The sequence below is a fragment of the Nothobranchius furzeri genome, chromosome 1 (assembly GCF_043380555.1).
Source record: "Nothobranchius furzeri strain GRZ-AD chromosome 1, NfurGRZ-RIMD1, whole genome shotgun sequence".
Lineage (NCBI taxonomy): Eukaryota > Metazoa > Chordata > Actinopteri > Cyprinodontiformes > Nothobranchiidae > Nothobranchius > Nothobranchius furzeri.
In genome coordinates this window covers 60,070,083-60,090,392 of record NC_091741.1, presented here as the reverse complement: position 1 = coordinate 60,090,392, position 20,310 = coordinate 60,070,083, and the positions used below count along the sequence as shown (strand labels likewise).

Here is a 20,310-nt window from a genome sequence, read left to right as displayed (position 1 = left end):
CCTTGTCAGGAGTTTTGTGGCTGTTAGCACCAGAAGATTCTAGATGACAAGCAAAGACGAGTCATATTCAGCAAGTTGATGAATACATAGATTTATATGGTGTTTGCACTTGTGGGTGTTTTACAGTAGGGAGCACTTACTACACTTATTGAGGTTTTTCTCCAGCATTACAAGAAATGTCGTCGTTTCTCGTGTCTGTTATAGTTCTGAAAGACTCATTAAAGGAAGTAAAACACCACCATTTACTCATTTTTTCACTTCACTGCAATATCTATCCAACTTCAGCCACTTATCCGGAGTCGGGTTGCAGGGGCAGCTGTCTAAGCCGAGAGGCCTAGACTTCCTTCTCCCCAGCTACTTGGGCCAGCTCCTCTGGGGGAATCCCAAGGAGAGAGACATAGTCCCTCCAGCATGTCCTGGGTCTTCCCTTGGGTCTCCTCCCAGTTGGACGTGCCTGGAAAACCTCACTAGTGAGGCATCCAGGAGGCATCATCCTGACCAGATTCAAGAGCCCACCTCAACTGGCTCCTCTCGACATGGAGCAGCAGGTCTAGTCCAAGCGCCTCCCGGATGACCAAGCTTCTCACCCAATCTCTAAAGGTGAGCTAGGTCACCATATGAAGTAAACTCCTTTTGGCTGGATGTAGCCGCAATCTCGTTCTTTCGGTGACTACCCAAAGCACCAATACACCTATCAATCCCATGCTCTATTTTTCCCTCACTCGTGAACGATGCCCGAGATACTTAAATTCCTCCACTTGAGGCAGGAGCTCATCCCTGAACTGGAGAAGGCATTGTACCCCGTTCCAAATCAGTTGATATTCCTCAATACATATATAAGTCAAAATTAGAAATAACACAAAATTTGGTAGAACGAATGAATTGAAGCCATTTAGTTTGCATTTGATTTTTTTTTTCTTTTGAAACATTAACCCTCTGGAGGCAGGCGTTGCAGATTTGCAACAGTTAAATACCTACCTGGTTACTCCACATACGTATTTCATGAGCATTTTTTAACTCAGAAGTACCCTTGAAGGACTTAGTTGTTCGTCCTTTTATCGAAACTTATTTTGAGCCAGAGAGGGTTAAAATATGTAAAGGGGGTAGGGCCTTACAAGTGCAAACTTCAACGATTGTCACAAATTCTTTTGTTTAGGCCTGTCAGGTCTGACTGGCTTCCTCCCCCACCATTGAAGCCAACTTACCACCAGGTAGTGGTCAGTTGAAAACTCAGCTCCTCTCTTCAACCGAGTATCCAAGAAACGCGGTCTCATATCAGATGAAGCGACAAGAAAGTAAATCATCGAACTGCGGCCTAAGGTATCCTGGGGCCAAGAACACATATGGACACCTTTATGGTGTTTGTTATGAACAATCCATGAGGTGATTCAGATCAGGGGGACGATTCTTCCCAACTACACCTCTCCAGGTCTGTAATAAAAATGAACTTGTCATCTGTTGTATAATTGCTTTATACAAGTTATTGATCACTACTGTTTGTCAATCACACTTATCATGAGGATGTAATCAAGGAGAGCCGAACATAATGTGATCATGAGGATGTAATCAAGGTAATCCTGGTGGAGGTGTGCAGCTTTGCACGCACATCAGGGAATGTATAAGGAGCAGAGCAGAGCTCAGAGCTGTTAGAGCTGTTTTGAAGGATTCTACCTGACGAGGTTCTTGGATTACATGTGTTATCATGGATTACGTTTTCTAACTGGGGTGTTCAGCTCTCCACCCATAAGCAACGGTAAGAGAAATGTTTTGTTCATGATTGATAACTTGTATGAATGCTGGTTGAATAAAGCCTTGTTGTTCCTCTAATATTCAAGTTGTGTTTCATTGTTTCTGGCGTCGACTTGACAACGATCCTGATTAAATAAATATAAAGTGTAAAAAGAGACTTTGAGTCTTTTAAGGTAATTAAAATAAAATAAAACATTTTATTTTAGAACATTTTTGGCGTCACGAACAGGATCAGTCAAGCTATTCCAGCAACAATGAAGTGTTTTTGGAGAAGCAAAAAGGAGCCGAGTGCTTCTGGGGAGGGAACGCCGATTCCCGTGCCGATTCCCGGCTGGGAAACGGAGGAGTTCCGATCCATTGGTGATATGTTAAGGCAGCGCGGTGGACGCCCTGGGCCGTGGGGAGAGTTAAATGGAGTGGTCAGCCCCGCCGTGGTGCTGGACCGTTTGACGCGGATAGAAGTTAAAAAAAAAGCGCCGCTGGCAGGAGTGAGAGATATGATGTGGCTTTTTGCAGAAGCATGGAAAAAACAGGAGTTAGAATTGAGCAGTTGTAGAGAGCGAGCGGCGCAGGAGAAAATCCATGCTGAAGAAGTTGAAAAATCATGCTCAGAGTTTGAGCAGAGAGTGTGTGTGATGGGGAAAGAGCTAAAACATGCTCAGAATGTTTTGGATAAAACGCTGACTTTTGTGTCTCGAGCGCAAAGGAAGGAAAAGAAGCGACCTCGTAGAGCAGGTCCTGCTCAGATCCGGGCGTTTGTAAAGAATGTTGGTGAAGATTGGAACCCAGAGAAATGGAACGGGGATCTTTGGGGGGATGATGAGGAGGAGGAGTGGGCGATTAAACCTGACCCACCACCTCAGCCCTTGTATCCATCATTACAGGGGATAAAGATGTCAGAACAAAGACCTATTACTAGGCGTCGGCGAGAACAGCAAATTATTCCACCAATACTGGTAGATATGGTGGATGATCAGGGACGGCCGGAACTCGATGAGGCGGGTAATATAAGAAGGATGTTACAACAGCAGCCACAACCCGCCCCTAGGCTGCTAACAACGCTAGAGGATTATTCACAAGATGAGTTAAATCACATGAATGGGAAGCTGAAACAGCGCCCAGGCGAACCAACTGACTCCTGGCTTAATCGCCTTATGGAGGATGGCGCGTGTGATATAGCCATAGATGCCGGTGATGCCATGAGATTTTCAGGATTAAGTACTGATGCACAGATAAATGCTGAATACCGGGCTACAGTCCGGGCATTGCCAGCTGATGAAGATTTCAATGTGGGGGATGCATATGCTCTGGCATGTCATGTAATCTATCCTACCACGGCGGACTGGTCTGAGATTAAAGGGCAATGGCAGACAGTGAGAGATGCCATTCAGCGGCTCACCAGACTCACTATTAGAGAGCAAGTGGCTCGAAACGGGGGAGCTGGAGTGGTGGACTGTAACATCTCTAAGGCAACTAGAGATCACCTCATCAGACATGCCCCACCACATTATAAACCCATGGTGACCAGCTTGTTGTTTGGCGCGGCAGACCAGACTTTTGCCGCGATAAAAGATCGTCTTGGCGAACTCACCACGCTGGGTGATTGGTCTGAGACGAGGAGAGAGGGAGCTAGAACTGAAAATAAACCCAGGATTGATCCACATTCAAGGGGTCGTAAAGGGGGGGCAATGGGCCCCTCTAGAACAGATCTGTGGAGGGCACTGCGACAAGCGGGAGTGCCGTTTGAGGAGATTGATGGATTGCCCACTAATGCATTGATGGAGAAATGCAGCCAAATGGGACTGAAGGTCCATTGTCAGTTCAGACATTGTCCTGAAAAGGACGACAGGATGTCTGTGTCAGAATTGGTTGGAATGTTGCAGAATGTGATCAGGGAGGTGGCGTCGAAGCCTGCTGAACCTTCCGCCCCTCCCAAGGAATCTTCAGAGGAGGAGAGTTCAGATGAGTGTTATCAGGTGGCGGCAGTGAAGCGTAGAAAGAAAAAACAGCACCGAAGGGAACATGATGATGAATAGGATGAAGGTCAAGCTCAGGTTGTTGCCAGTGCCTCAGGATGGTCAATAAATGATATCAGACCACATGTGGAATTACAGATTTATTGGAAAAAATCAGTACAGACAGTAATGGCATTGGTTGACACTGGGGCGGAGGCCTCGGTAATTCATGGCAATCCTGATAAAATAAAGGGAAACATTGTAGAAAAAGGAGTATCAATGCTCCACGAGCAAGTGGCAGACGTTCCAGAAATGGATGAAGTGCCTTTTGAGGTAAAACCAATCCAGGATTCTCCTGTGAAACTGGGGGTAAGATGGAGCGAACTCACCCCAGAGCAGCAGGAGCGAGCCTGGTTCACTGATGGTTCCTGTCAATATGTGGCAGGAACCAGGAAATGGAAGGCTGGGGCATTTAACCCTGGTACACAACAAGTTATGGAACTCACAGGGACAGGAAAGAGTAGTCAATGGGCGGAGTTGAAAGTAGTACACATGGTAATAATGACGGCTGGGGTGCAGGGAGTAAGTATTTATACTGACTCCTGGTCAGTAGCCCAAGGAATGTTAACTTGGATGCCAACTTGGCATGCTACACAATGGAAGATACATTCAAAAGAGGTTTGGGGAGCTGACCTATGGAAGGACATTTGGGAGAAATGCCAAAATATTCCTGTGTCAGTATTACATGTGGATGCTCATACTAATAACAATGATCCTGAATCCCTGCATAATCAGACTGTAGATAAGATAGTGAAAATTCAGGCTGTAAGACAATCAAGTCCTGGATTAGCCAAATGGGCTCACGTTACTGCTGGACATTGGGGTGTGCAGGGAACATTGAAATGGGCGAGGGACAGAGGAATAGATCTCATCATTGATGATATTAAAACTGCCATAGAAGATTGTGAACCTTGTCAACATCAGAAAAAGAGAATCCCTCGACATATACAGGGACAGATACATCGAGGTAAACAAGCGGGACAGTGTTGGCAGATTGATTTCATTGGACCATTGCCAAAAAGTAAAAACTGTAAGTATGCATGCACAGCCGTGGATACGGTGTCAGGGGTACTGGTGGTGCATCCGTGTCATAACGCCAATCAGGAGGCTACATTGAAATGTCTGTCATTAATAGAGACCTATTATGGACTACCTTTGCAGGTTCAGACTGATAATGGTACCCATTTCACTGGAAATAAGATCAAAGAATGGGCAGAGAACAACGCGGTAGAATGGATCTATCATGTAGCATATCACCCGAAAGCTAGTGGACTCATTGAGAGAATGAATGGGTTACTGAAAGAGAAACTAAGGAAACTATCGGTTACTAATTCTTTGGACAAATGGAGAGAAAATCTGACTAGGGCAGTACATCAGTTAAATAACAGACCCGTGGGGGATGGAGTTACTCCACTGATGCTAATGGTTGCCAGGGCAGGAAGGGAAACAACTTCTACTGACCCTCCTATACGAATGTGGAAACTAACTTCTGAGGCAGAACTCCCTGTTAGAGCAACTGCGGGCTCTGTGGGATTAGATCTTAAAATCTTGGAAAGCATCACTTTAGTAACCAATAAAGTGACAGTGGTAAAAACAGGATTGGGAATTCAATGTCCACCAGGAACTTATGCTCATGTGTGTCCAAGAAGTGGTTTAGCTTTGAGGGGTCTAACCATTTTAGCTGGGGTAATAGACTCAGACTATCAAGGGGAAATAGGTGTGGTGTGTCAGCATACAGGTAAAGAACCGTTGGTACTGGAAAAAGGAGACAAGATAGCTCAGTTAGTAATCAAACGGTGTGTAATGTCCAAAGTTGAAGAGATTACTAAACCTACCACTATCACTCAGAGGGGTGAAACTGGGTTTGAATCATCAGACTTTACTGCGGGGGCAAAAGTGTGGGTGGAGCAGCTCAATGGTCCTCCCAGAGCTGGAGAGATTATTGCACAGGGAAAAGATGCTGTGGTAAGTGTATTGTTCCCCGGAGAGGAAAAATGGATTAATATTCCGATAAACAAATGTTACAGGAGAGAAAATTAATGCTTGTCATTCTATCTGCAGTTTTGTATGTATCCCATAGGCGGGTGTCTGAGTGACGGTGGTTGACTGGGTCCCCTTCCCCTACAAAAGGATTGAACCTTTGTCGAGGCGATGGATGGGCTCCGCGGACCTGGTGGTGTCGGATGTTTGGTCATCGTCCTCCATGTCCTCGCTGTCATCGCACTGAGGGCACATTTCTGTTGGGGGCTCACGGAAGGACAAGTGTTGGAAGAAGGGGTCATGGGCCATCTGGAATTGGTTAGCAGTATGTCCAACCGCACTCAAGGCACATTCACATGCAGAGCAAATGACGCTTGCTACTTGGGAAACCTAACATCTACCGGTAAGATGTACCGGTGCAGAGGATGTCTTAAAATCCGAGGAAGGGTGATCAGCCCAGGGGTGTTGGTTCAAGGATCAACAGTAACCTTTAATTCTGCAGCGTGCATCTGTGCATACCATCAGGGGAATGGTACTTGCATACAAAATGGCACAAATTGGAGTATGAAGGTTGATCGCGATTTCCGGATCAGGAATGGAACTGTAATCACAGGAGGACGCGCCTATTTGTACATATTCTGGGTGCTGCCCGACACAGCTAGAGCTACGCAGACAGCTGTAGCTCCCCTGGTTCACACTTGTCAACAAATGGGACAAATAAGGGTAGCCGAATATGTGCGATGGACTGTGAAATTCCCTCCTATTCCGCCTTGCAACAGGAGGAGGCGAGCATGGTATGACACCGTGCTAGGAGGAACTGGAACTTTGTATGGTCTGGCTAACACAGCAAACAATGAGGTAACACGAACTATGCTGTCCAACACTGGAGAATACACCGCACAAGCTGTCACCAAGACTGCAAGATGGATGCCTTCGACTGTATCTAGTCAGCTAGAAGAAAGTGATGTGTGGAAAAGTGTATTTAAATGGAATCTAAAGCTTTGGAATGAAACTTATGATGCATTGCATAATTTGTCACACATAGGTAATTGGACAGTCTGTTCCTTGCAGACTATTCATGCTGAGACACAGAGAAATAGGTTTCAAATACAGGTAATGAGTAATAACTATCATGCATGGCGAACATTATGGAACATCAGTAGTTCATTATGGCTACAGCTACATGCAGAAATGACGATTTGTAATAAATCTATGTGTACTGGATACTGGGATCAGTATAATATGACATCAGTAATGACTGTGTGTAGATATCAGATACTGCCGGTGATAACCACTAAAGGGTTTTGGTATCTCCATGTTAGTGGAGAGTGGTGGGATGTTAAAACAAATCGAACATATGAAGTAAAACACTGTGATGAGACTGATAAGGGTTTAGCCTGCCCATTGGTAAAAGGACATAGCAATCCATGTTTCACTGATTCAAGGGTCGTACTCTGTGATTGGACGGTCACACCCCCAGAGGAACAGTTTTGGCAGGTGGGTCCTAACACCTTATGCGTGGCTACAATGACCAATTCCCCACAGGTACCTTCAGTTCCCTTTTCAGGTTGTCTCAAGGGTATACATATGTGGGAATGGAATAACGTGACCTATTGGTTGAGTAATTACACTGTATCTAGTCGGCTGACTAAGATACAATGGGAGGTTTTACACTCCCCTTGGACACTCTCACTGGAACGATTCAAATGCGCATTGGATGGTTCCACTGAAGTGGCAAAATTGATTGACTCTCATAGGTCCAACCTTTCCAGGCTCATGGTGTCTACTCTTGTGGCACAAGGGGAAATAAAACATGTTGCTACATTGATTGAACAGGCTTCCGCTCATCATTGGTGGGATATATTTACAGGCATGTCGAGTACCGCTAATAAAGTGCTAATTCCACCTATGATTGCAGCATTAATTATAATCAGCATTCTAACATTGTGTAATCTTATTATTTGTTGGTATGTTATTCGATTAAGAAGAGAAATAAATTGGGTAATAATGCAAAGACTACGATGAAAATTAAAGTGGAACTACAAGGTATGTTATAAATGACGTTGGTTTTGATGGGGAAATGGTGATGGATATGTTACATAAATTAGATGAAAAGTTCAAGAGTGGAATGTAATAAAAATGAACTTGTCATCTGTTGTATAATTGCTTTATACAAGTTATTGATCACTACTGTTTGTCAATCACACTTATCATGAGGATGTAATCAAGGAGAGCCGAACATAATGTGATCATGAGGATGTAATCAAGGTAATCCTGGTGGAGGTGTGCAGCTTTGCACGCACATCAGGGAATGTATAAGGAGCAGAGCAGAGCTCAGAGCTGTTAGAGCTGTTTTGAAGGATTCTACCTGACGAGGTTCTTGGATTACATGTGTTATCATGGATTACGTTTTCTAACTGGGGTGTTCAGCTCTCCACCCATAAGCAACGGTAAGAGAAATGTTTTGTTCATGATTGATAACTTGTATGAATGCTGGTTGAATAAAGCCTTGTTGTTCCTCTAATATTCAAGTTGTGTTTCATTGTTTCTGGCGTCGACTTGACAACGATCCTGATTAAATAAATATAAAGTGTAAAAAGAGACTTTGAGTCTTTTAAGGTAATTAAAATAAAATAAAACATTTTATTTTAGAACAAGGTCTCACTGTTGTTGCCCACATGAGTGTTAAAGTCCCCCAGCAGAACGAGGAAGTCACCGGAAGGAGCGCTCTCCATCACCTTCTCCAAGGACTCCAAAAAGGGTGTGTAGTCTGGGCTGCAGTTTGGTGCAAAAGCACAAACCACAGTCAGGACCCGTCCCCCCACACCAGGGCAGAGGGAGGCTACCCTCTCGTTCACTGTGGTAAACCCCAACATACAGGCACCAAAATGGGGCTCAACAAGTATGCCCACCCCTGCTCAGCGCCTCTCAATGGGAGCAACTCTAAAGTGGTAGAAAGTCCAACCCCTCTCGAGGAAACTGGTTCCAGAGCCAGAGCCATGTGTTGAGGGGAGTCCAACTATCTCTAGCTGTAACCTCTCAACCTCATACACCAACTCTGGCTCTTTCCTCACCAGAGAGGTGACATTCCACGTACCGAGAGCTAGCTTTTGTAGCCAAGTATCAGACCGATAAGGTCAATGCACCCTGCCCCTTTGGCTCCTCCCATGAGCTGGGCTCCATGGGTAAAAGCCCTGCCACCAAGCGCTTGCCAACGCACCCCAACTCCAGGCCTGGCTCTGGGGGGGGGGCCCGAAAGACCCGTGTCCGCGCGAGGGAACACAGTTTGAATTTATGTTCTCAAACCTAAACAGACAGCAGTGTGACACTAAAGATGTTGCAGCAAGGAGAGGTAGATGATACTGTCCCCAAAAAATGGTTACAGTAGTTCACCAGTGTGACAATATTTTCATTCTTACAAGTCTAACAAAAAAAACCAACAACAGTGGTTTTAAAAATAAGACAATCGATAAAAAACAAGTCTGGTAATGCTACCAACTTGTGTTATCATAAAATTATTAAATAAAATAGCCAGGGCTGCACTTAAAATATCAGGGTTTTTCCTGCGTTCAAATTTGCATGGCGGCCACCTCCAGCTATTTTTGTGCTGCCCCAGCATGATTTCACTCTGCCCACAGCTATATGGATGTTATTTTAACTGCAGTTGCAGCACTGCACCACTGTGCCACACTGCTGTATCAGCAGCGGTGCACCGAAAAACGCTAAAACTGCTGCAGAAAAGAAGATCAAAAATTGCTTTTCTCACTAGTTGGTACATATCTATGGTTGGTGCTATTGTAGGCTGACCATACGTCCTCTTTCCCCCGGACATGTCCACTTTTGACTCTCTGTTCGGGGCGCCAGGGGGGGGAAGTTTCCTACATTGATCAAAACGTCCGGTTTTTCATCCAGGAGCAGGGATCGAGTTATGGGGGGCTAGATATCTTTCAGGGACAGATCCAGTTTCTACCTGTATTACAATATTTATGGACTCTCAGCGTAGCGGGATTCTGTTGAGTGGAGTGGACGCAGAGCACTGATCGCTGGTGCGCCCGCTGCGTCCGGCACACGATACATTCTCAAGGTGGCACAACAAAACATTATTAACACATGATCATTCATATCTGTTTAAATCCTCTGGTACTCTGTCTTTTAATCGTTCCTGACACGCTCGCTCATCGTGTGCTGCGGTGATTTCACCTCACTGACGCAGCATCGAAACGCGCACTCCGCTTTGCGGTCAGGAGATCCCTTTGATCTGCGTAGTTCAAAAGTAACTGATGAGGTGAAAAAGTAAGAATCCAGGCAGCAGTTTTTCTGGAGAGTTTAGAGGAGATGCAGGAAGATGAGAGAGAGACAGGACAATAGTCACATAAAAACAAGAAAACAAAGCTTGAAAGTAAAATGTAGATAGATTTATCTCCACTACACATTTTTACCTGTATTAAACAATAAGTTATATACATGTCATATTTATACATCTGATTCAATTCAGATCACCTTCAAAACTCAGTCACACACCCAGGGCCGTTTCAAGGCATTTTGGGGGCCAAGGCAAAACAGAACACCCCCCTAACCCATACATAATAGACATGCCACCATTACATTGTTAGCAGCAGAAATTAAATATTACCATTTCCAATACAAATGCGTGTTAATGAAATGCATTATATTTTACTGGATATACAGGTGCTGGCCAGTAAATTAGAATATCATCAAAAGGTTGAAAATATTTCAGTAATTCCATTCAAAACGTGAAACTTGTACATTATATTCATGCAATGCACACAGACCAATGTATTTCCAATGTTCATTACATTTAAATTTGATATTCATAAGTGACAACTAATGAAAACTCCAAATTTGGTATCTCAAAAAATTAGAATATTCTGAAAAGGCTGAATATAGAAGACACCTGCTGCCACTCTAATCAGCTGATTTACTCAAAACACCTGCAAAGGCCTTTAAAAGGTCCCTCAGTCTTGTTTTGAAGGCACCACAATCATGGGGAAGACTTCTGACTTAACAGCTGTCCAAAAGACAATCATTGACACCTTGCACAAGGAGGGCAAGACACAAAAGGTGATTGCTAAAGAAGCTGGCTGTTCGCAGAGCTCTGTGTCCAAGCACATTAACAGACAGGCGAAGGGACGGAAAAAATGTGGTAGAAAAAAGTGTACAAGCTCTAGGGATAACCGCACCCTGCAGAGAATTGTGACGACAAACCCATTCAAAAATGTGGGGGAGATCCACAAAGAGTGGACTGCAGCTGGAGTCAGCGCTTCAAGAACCACCACGAGGAAACTCATGAAAGACATGGGATTCGGGTGTCGCATTCCGTGTGTCAAGCCACTCTTGAACATGAAACAGCGCAAGAAGCGTCTCGCCTGGGCCAAGGACAAAAAGGACTGGACTGATGCTGAGTGGTCCAAAGTTATGTTTTCTGATGAAAGCAAGTTCTGCATTTCCTTTGGAAATCAAGGACCCAGAGTCTGGAGGAAGAGCGGAGAAGCACAGAATCCACGTTGCATGAGGTCCAGTGTAAAGTTTCCACCGTCAGTGATGGTGTGGGGTGCCATGTCATCTGCCGGTGTTGGCCCACTCTGTTTCCTGAGGTCCAGGGTCAATGCAGCCGTCTACCAGGAAGTTTTAGAGCACTTCATGCTTCCTGCTGCTGACCAACTTTATGGGGATGCAGACTTCACCTTTCAACAGGACTTGGCACCTGCACACAGTGCCAAAACCACCAGCACCTGGTTCAAGGACCATGGTATCCCTGTCCTTGATTGGCCAGCAAACTCGCCTGACCTTAACCCCATAGAAAATCTATGGGGTATTGTGAAGCGGAGGATGCAATACGCTAGACCCAACAATGCAGAGGAGCTGAAGACGACTATCAGAGCAACCTGGGCTCTCATAACACCTGAGCAGTGCCACAGACTGATCGAGTCCATGCCACGCCGCATTACTGCAGTTATTGAGGCAAAAGGAGCCCCGACTAAGTATTGAGTGCTATACATGCACATTCTTTTCATGTTCATTCTTTTCAGTTGGCCAACATTAGAGAAACAAACATTTTTTCATTGGCCTTTAGAATATTCTAATTTTCTGAGATACCAGATTTGATGTTTTCATTGGTTGTCACCTATAAATATCAAAATTAAACGTAATAAACATCGGAAATACATTGGTCTGTGTGCATTGCATGAATATAATGTACAAGTTTCACGTTTTGAATGGAATTACTGAAATATTTTCAACCTTTTGATGATATTCTAATTTACTGGCCAGCACCTGTATTTATGTGTTATTTTGGCTAAGATGAGTGTTATTAATACAAACCAAAAATGTTACTGAAATGTAGGTAAAATATTTAAAAATATTTTTAACTATAAATATCAGATGGGGAACAAGGAACTAAACACCAATCTAATGCATATTAGTGAGCCTTTTATAAAAAAGTGAGGGAGTGAGTATGCATGTGCTGGCGCATGGTCAGGATGGTACCACCTCTGCCTCAATTTGAGCCAGGAAAAATCCTGAATATATTTTCTACATTTTCATATAGTTTTTAATAATTATTGATATTGATGAATATGGTTTTTTTTTATCAAAAAGCTTTTTTCTATATCGTCCAGCCCTAACCGCAGTTACTGCTTTTTTACAAACACGTACTATTAGGGCTGCATAATTTATCACAAATGTATTGTCATTGCGATATCAGCATGCGCAATACACATATCACAAAGAACAGAAAAAAATCGAAATGAATGGTCAGCTAAAATGTTTGTTACACATAATGCATTTTGTCAAACGAAAGCATGAAGTTTTGACTAATCAAATAACGTTCTCCACCCATTTGTCCAATCAGGTGGGTTCTCAGGGGTTAGATGCCCGTCCCCGAGGCAGACGGCACTTAATATGGATGGTTAGCAAACACCTGAGTTAGATTTGTTCTGCTCTTTCTGCTGATTCTGCTTTTCCCGAGATCCACTGATTGCCTTTTCTTGTTCATTTTCTTTTTACCCTTTCCGCACATTTATTGATTACAAATTTAGCTTTTCCCTTTTTTATTTTTTTTTTTAGTCATTTAAAAAAAATTTTGTATTCCTTCGTTTTTGGTTTATTTTTTGGCACCTGAGTTAAGTTTTTATTTATTGCAAGTCATATCGTCGTCGCAATGTTAATCACTGTTATCGCGTATCGCAGGTTTTCCTAATATCGTGCAGGCCTGCGTACTACGATCACCGCTTTGACTAGAAAGTACCATGTTTCATAATAGAAGTTTCATGATTGTGTAAAGTCTAAAAAATCTAGATTTCACATTTCAATTAGACTACATATTCAGCAGGGGGAGTGTGTGTGTGTTACAATGTCAACATTATTCAGATAAGTCACACATTGATGCTGTGTTTTACTCTCATTCTGCCAGCTAACACTTGAGTTAGGTCTTCAGAAGAGTGCATATCGCTTGAAAGGAAATAAAAACTAAGTTATTTTGCAAAGCACAAGATCATGTGTCATTGTTTTTGTTATCTTTTAAATCTGAAATCAAAACTTAAATGAAATATTCATAAATTTCCCCAAACCTATGAAATAAAAAAATATCTAATATGGATTATATTTGCTGCAATTTTGTTTTTACATATTTATTTGTGGATAAGATTTATTTTGTTTTCTTATCATTTAGAAAGATTCAGTTTACATAAACATTTCTAATCCTGCTCCTCTTACTATCATGAGAAGCAAGAGAAATGGAAAAGCAGAGAAGCTCTTTTGGATCTCAGCTGAGGATCATTTGATCCCTCGGTTGTATTAAGAAGAAGAAATGTGATGCTTTGCATTCTAAAACTCAATCTGCAGCTACTACTTTGCTTTAATCAGAAACAAGAAACAGGTGAAGGCAGATTCAGGACAGTATTCACATCACTTTTTTTTTCATTGCTATCCTGTATTTGACTTAATCTCATAAAAAAGTCTTATGGCCTTGTCTGAGTTAATCTGATCACACAAAACCTCATCAAACGGGAGCTCAGGATATAAGCGAGGAGGAAAACCTCAGATGTGTTTTCTGAGTGGAATATCACCTCGTTTTTCTTCTGTGGTTCTCAAGAAATTACTTAAAAAGCCAGATAATCTAGTTAGGAACGAATATTAAACATTTGGTCTTTGATTTCTCTCGGCTAAATAGAATTATCAAACGGCTGAACCCACATCAGGTCAATTCTCTAGGAAAACAGACATTCTTTATGAGTTATCTTTTTGTGTTCATTTTAAACTTACATATACATACAAAAGGCTGAGGACATTTTTAATCTAAGATTAACTTTATTTTACACACCTCATAATTACACATGCAGAGTTGGTAACAAGTGAAAACTTAATGCAAATAAAGATGGCAGAAGGAGGGCAAAACACACGACCCATGTCAAAATATGGTCTGGGCTCCCGTAGCAGCACTTCTCTCCTTTTACAGCGCTAACCATGTTTTTTTCATGTGATTGGTCGATCAAGTAGATTAAGTTAGTCAGTGGGTGTATACCCGTGTTTAAACTCAAGTCAAAATGTAACAAAAATCATTTTTGTCATTGCCATTCAAAACTGGCCCTAATTTATTTTATGGAAGTCTACTTTTGGTCTCATACTTTGTACTCTTACTGAACAACACAACTTTGCCACCTGTAGATGCAAATCTGTAACTTGGTGGTTTCAGACCAAGCCATGTTACTGGCTGAGAATTTTAGAGAACTGCGAGAGAACCACTTCATGAGATGTTTTTTATGTTTAATCTCCAACACATGTATAGACGTATTAACGTTAAAAAGCATGACAAAAATGTTTTAAGCTAGTTTGCTTTACAGATTTGCCATTGTAGCTTTAATGTGGGTGGATGCCTTTTGGCTCCAATCAGTGACATCACTCACTCTCAAAACGGTGGTGATTTGCTGACAGCTTAGCGTTTTAGTTTTGTATAGAGACCCCACAGCTGAGAGGGCCGAGCTTTTGTGTTCTACCCGTCACCTTTCCCCCTCCCAGAAATATCCCAGAACTCATCTTGCAGAGTTAGTGTTTACATCTCTTGTTGCTGTTATTTTAATAAGCCACATTTCAGTGATTTGTGATTTTTGTTGGAGGGGTTGCTTGAAGCAGTGTAAGCAGTCACTTTAAATAATCCTTATTATCATTTTCTTTCTGCAAATACTGTTAAAATTCATTTCTCATCTGACTTTTTGCTCTTTAAAATTGAGTCTGCCTGCTCCAGCTTCTCCCCCACCTGTTACAGCCTGTCTCTGGTTCTTCCTAAGAGCCGTGATCTGACATCAGCAACAGCGGTTATCAGGAGTAGCTGTTTCTAACAAAGCATTTGCTATGTGTGCAGAGGCAGCCCTCCGGTGTGGTTTATCATACAGATGGACAGTCCTTTTAAAACCAGTCTCTAAAACAAGAGCCACTGACATGATGCTGCAGCAGAACCATGAGTTTCAGGAGTCTGAAATCACTGCACATGGCTCCACATCCTCATCTGTGATGTCTCATTTGAAAGAAATCATGAGCAGCCAGAGCTAAACATTTAAAACATCAGCGTTCTGATAGCTTCTTCACGCTGAGCCGTTCCAGTTACACGACTGAAACATCACATGCAAACAGTTTCAGTCTCATTTAGGATGTTTACGTCTCAACAGTTCCGTACCTATGTAGGAGAGCAGCAGCAGCTGGGAGATAACGAGGGTCCGCGGAAGTGTGGAGTCCATCGCGTCGGGGCAGAACTGACCGCAGGAGGAGGGTTTATCAGCGAGCTGCGTCAAGAACAGGGGCTAACAGGTCATCGCTCCGCTCGTCCTGCCTGGCTCGGCTCGGCTCGGTTCCGCTGGGTCTGGTGGTTTGAGAAGAGCGGGCTCGCTGGCTGGCTGCTTGGTTGGATAAATGCGGACGCGCGCACATCAGTAGGAGACGGATTGCGCACGCACCGCCCACTGCCATAATGGAAATCACCCTCCAGCCCCTTAATGAGCACAAAATCTATCATCAGGCTGGGAAAAGTGTTTTTGAGTCACAATGTTTTTAATTCAGTTATTTATCGAGTTTAACATGTTGTTTTGTTTTTCCTCACACTTTCATTTAACATGTTAATAAACATACCTGATAGTATGACGAGCCGATTACAATAACGAGTAAAAGAAAAAAATTATTTTTATATAATAATTGACTTTAAATAAAGTTATTGAAATAAATATTAAGAATCTATAGATTAGGAATCACAGCTAAATATATAATGTTAAATTTAAACATCAAAAATCTAAATATGGCATCTTTTAAATTGTGTTTAAGTCACAATGTTTTTAATTCGGCTTTATATTTAGTTTATTCAGCCGTAAACCTTTTGCATTGTTTTTTCTCATAATTTCATTTAACTTCATTGTATGAGGAGCCGATTAAAAAAATATTTTTTACCACAATTAAAGTTAGTAAAATAAATATTTAGAATCCACTTCAGACATATGAAGCTCTATCTAGATTGTAAAATTATAATGTTAAATTTAAACATTGAAATCTAAACAAAGCAGGTTTTAAGGTGTTTTTAAGCAGCAGTGGTAAGCTAAATATCTAGCAAACATGTCAATTGTGACTGAAAACAGTAGCAGAAAACCTAAATAAAATCGGGGTGAAGAGAATCGCCGCCTAACATCTCTTTACTTGTAAGTCTAGCAGTTCTTAGTTTAATTGTTTTGCAGGAAGAACCCAAACATAAATGTTCTATGGTTCAAGAGACTTTCACAATATTAAGATGTTAAATGGGGGATCTCTTCACATTTGGTTTGTGTGGTTAGGCTGACATCTAATGTCCCAGAATCCCTTTAATGATAGGATTGTGTGAGTGTGTTCATCCATGAGTCATTTAACCAACTTTTCTGTCTGGGTTCCCTGCAAATTGATTGAATTGGACTAATACAATCTTACCCTCAAAAGAACTTAGAGATGTTAAGGAGGCACTCTTCACCCTGCTTTTATTTTGGTATGCTAATCCTGTTTCAGGGTAAACTAGACTTTCATGCTATTTAAATACTCAGTTAAAAATCATCATATTTAGATTTCAAAATTTAGATTTAACCATTAAGATTAACATAATATTTTTCATATTTATATTTAAATTTACATATTTAGATTTAATTAGAAAAGGTTTGACTATACATGCATATAAAAATACTTTATTCCAACATTAAAATTAAACTACAGATTTAAATTTCATTTTAAAGTTTTACAGAAATATTGTTTATATTCACGTATAAAGATTGTACAAAACATTATAATGTATAGACGATTATGGCAAAAAAGTAGCAAAGAATTTGACATCATTTTATTGCTATTAGTGAACTGAGTATAACATAGAAGACTGCTACAATGCTAATGTAAAAAGGCAGCATATGTTTGCTTATAATCTGTGTCTTGCATAGAATCGAATCAAATCAAATAGAAATTTACTTTATTGTCATTGCGCATGTCACCAGTGCAAAGCAACAACATGCAGTTTGCATCCATCCAGAAGTGCCTAGAAAATAAACAAACTGTGTGTGTGTGTAAAACTCCATGATTTTACTGTTTTGTTTATGAGGGAATGGACAACCATTTGTTTTTGTCTCTGTCCATTCCCAAATAGTTTTGTCTCTGTCCATTGTGTGTGTGTGTTTATTTTTGGCTAGTTGTGAGTAATTGTGAGTGCATGTATACTCAGTCCATGACTTTTAATGTGGTCAGATATCAGAAAGCAGCATTTAGGAATGTGACAGCTGTAGGAAAGAAGCTGTTCTGGTACCTGGGGGTCTTGCCTCTCAGAGGGCAGGAGGGTGAAGAGTCCAAGTGCTGGATTATTGGGGTCTTTGATGATATTTCCCAGACCCTTTTCAGACACTGCTTCTTGTAGATGTCCTCTATGGCAGGAAGTGATGCTCCAGTGATGCACTGGGCAACTTTCACTCTCTGCAGCGCCTTTCGGACCGAGGCAGAGCAACTGCCATTGCAGACTATTCAGTTGGTCAGGATGCTCTCGATGGTGCAAAGATAGAAATTCTCCAGGATATCTGAAGACAAATGGTTCTTCCTCAAAGGCCTCAATAAAAATAGGTGCTGGTGTGCCTTCTTGACCAGTCAGTCATCCAGTTGAGATCCTGAGATATGAGGACTCCTGGAACTTGAAGCTGTTCGCACACTCCACAGCTGTCCCCTTATGGGTCAGCATTCCTCCAGAATCCACAATGAGTTATTTGGTTTTTTCAGTGTTGAGCAGCAGATTGTCGGTGTCGCACCACTTGGACAGATGATCCACCACCTCCCTGTAAGTGTCATGGTTCTGCTGTCTTCTGCTGTGGTTTGTCCTTCATTGTTTGCAGGTGAGTGTGTTGGGGAGCTGCAGCTGAAGCCAATTAACTCCAGCTTGGCCAGAGGATTTAAGGAACAGCGCTCCCACACCTCAACGCCGATTGATACTCAATTGGTGGGTAGATCCTGTCCTAAATCAGAGATACATGAAAATTAGTTTGCCTGTTCTAACCTGATCTGCATTTTTGTCTGCCCCAGTCCTGGATACTCTCCGCCTGTCTGAGGTGTGTATTTTGTCATCTCGGCGTTGTTCAGTCCTCTGGCCTCCGCTCTCCACCGCTCACCTGCCTTCCTGGATCCATCCCTTCTCCTTCGACAACCTCCACCCTGCATCTGCCTGACTTGTCTCTCCCTCCAGCTCGTACCCTGCTCAACTCATCGGAGTCGGCCCGTTTTCCTTTCCCTTTGGATCAGCGCTCTTTATTATTCTTTGGTTTCTTTGTTTTCCTTCATAATAAAGACATTTATATCATCGCTCACCTTATCCGTGTGTGATTCTCTCATGTGGGTTAAGAGACTTCAGCCCATCATGACAGTAAGCTGGTTCACTGTTACCTTTGATGAGGCCGATCACCATGGTGTCATCTGCAAACTTAATGGTGTTGTTAGATCCATCAACATGTCTGCAGTCATGGGTGAGGAGGGAGTAAAGGAAAGGGACTCGTCACACAGCCTTATGGTATACCAGTGTCCATCTTGATGGTGGATGAGCAATGGTTATCCAGCCAGATATGTTGAAGCTAGCTGGTCAGGAGGTCCACTAACCAGTTGCACATGAGGGAGCTGAAGCCTAGGTCTGTAAGTTTCCTGATTAGTTGTGAGGAAATTACTGTGTTGAACGCTGAACTAAAGTCTATGAAGAACATTCTAGCATAGGTGTTTTTGCTGTCCAGGTGTGAGAGGACAGAGTGCAGCGGTATGGAGACTGCACCCTCTAAATCTTTCACATGAAAGTTTTAAACTCTTATCCTGCAAAACGAAGGAAATGTGTTTTGGTCAAAGATTTTCAAGGATCACTCTTGGACCGCACATGATCCGTTAGCACTCTGAATGTTTTGTGAATGACTTTCATCTACCATGCTATATATTAAACTGTAGTTCAGTGTTTGTTTTTAGTTCCTGTTTATTAGAAGTGGCAGCCATATTGAATCTGGTTGCCTCCAAAGGTTAAACAGCTGTAAGTGGAATGACGACTTTCTCAGAGTTTAGTTAAATGCAGCCAATGGACATTTGTCTATTTACTAACAGACAGGGATGACATCACCAGTTTATGGCTAGTTTAAGGGAAAAGTGTAGAGCAAATTGCAGATTCATGCTTGGTATATGTTGTGAGTGGCTCATCATTCACTTTTCAGCAGTATGTGATGATAAATCTTTTTCTACATTTTGAACCAAAGTCTAAAAGTTACATTAGAAAATATGGGCAACTAGCTGAAAAAGGCCACATTTAGGCCCTGTCCACACGTAGCTGGGGATCTGCCAAAACGTAGATATTTTTCTACGTTTTGGCCTGTCATCCACACGAAAACGGAGTTTTTTCACACGAAAACTGATCTTTTTATAAACTCCGGCCAAAGTGAAGATCTGCGTTTTCTCCGTTTTGGGTGTCTGCGTGTGGACAGACAAAACCGGAGTTTTAAGGTCCGCAACGTCACTTTCCGCGACAAAAAAATGCTGACATCACGTGTGCGACCTGTGTTTACACTAGCCGACAGCATGGATGCCCTCAGAGCTGCGCTCGCTTTATCAATTGTTCAAGCGCTTTTTGCTTGTTTGTTTTTGCAAGCGGAGTTACTGCTCCTTGCGGAAGACCACAGACGAAGGACGAGGTTAAGAAAGGGGGAAGTACTGCCGCCTACAGGTCTGGCATGTCCTTAACAACGTATTTATCCGGGTACGTGTGGACAGAGTTTTTTTTTAAACGAGGTGGTGTGGATGCAAGTTTTTGGAGGGGCGGATATTCGTTTTAAAAAAAAAAATGGCTACGTGTGGACTAGGCCTTAGATTCATTTAGATGTACGTCATTTGTGTTCATTTTGTGTTTTTGCCCTTTTATTTGAAACAGATGCTTGCAAAAAGTAGGATTTGTCAAAGTCCCTTTTAGGAACAAAAAGGGACAAAAGGACTTTAGATCACTTGAAAAATTTTGTTTGAGAAATGAGTTTCACAATGTAAAAAAACCAAAGGTAGA

At 42.2% G+C, this 20,310-nt stretch overlaps 1 protein-coding gene across 3 annotated transcripts in view; it reads right to left on the bottom strand.

Annotated features, from left to right (window-relative positions):
• The window catches only part of ptprz1b (protein tyrosine phosphatase receptor type Z1b), a 97,274-nt gene extending 81,631 nt beyond the window's left edge, over positions 1-15,643 (bottom strand). For all 3 annotated transcript variants that reach the window (XM_054739493.2, XM_054739494.2, XM_015955030.3), the window contains exon 1: positions 15,436-15,643. In XM_054739493.2, the coding sequence (XP_054595468.2) occupies positions 15,436-15,496 (61 nt within the window). In that variant the 5' untranslated portion in view covers positions 15,497-15,643. The remainder of the gene's footprint in view (positions 1-15,435) is intronic.
• Between the last annotated feature and the right edge of the window lie 4,667 nt (positions 15,644-20,310).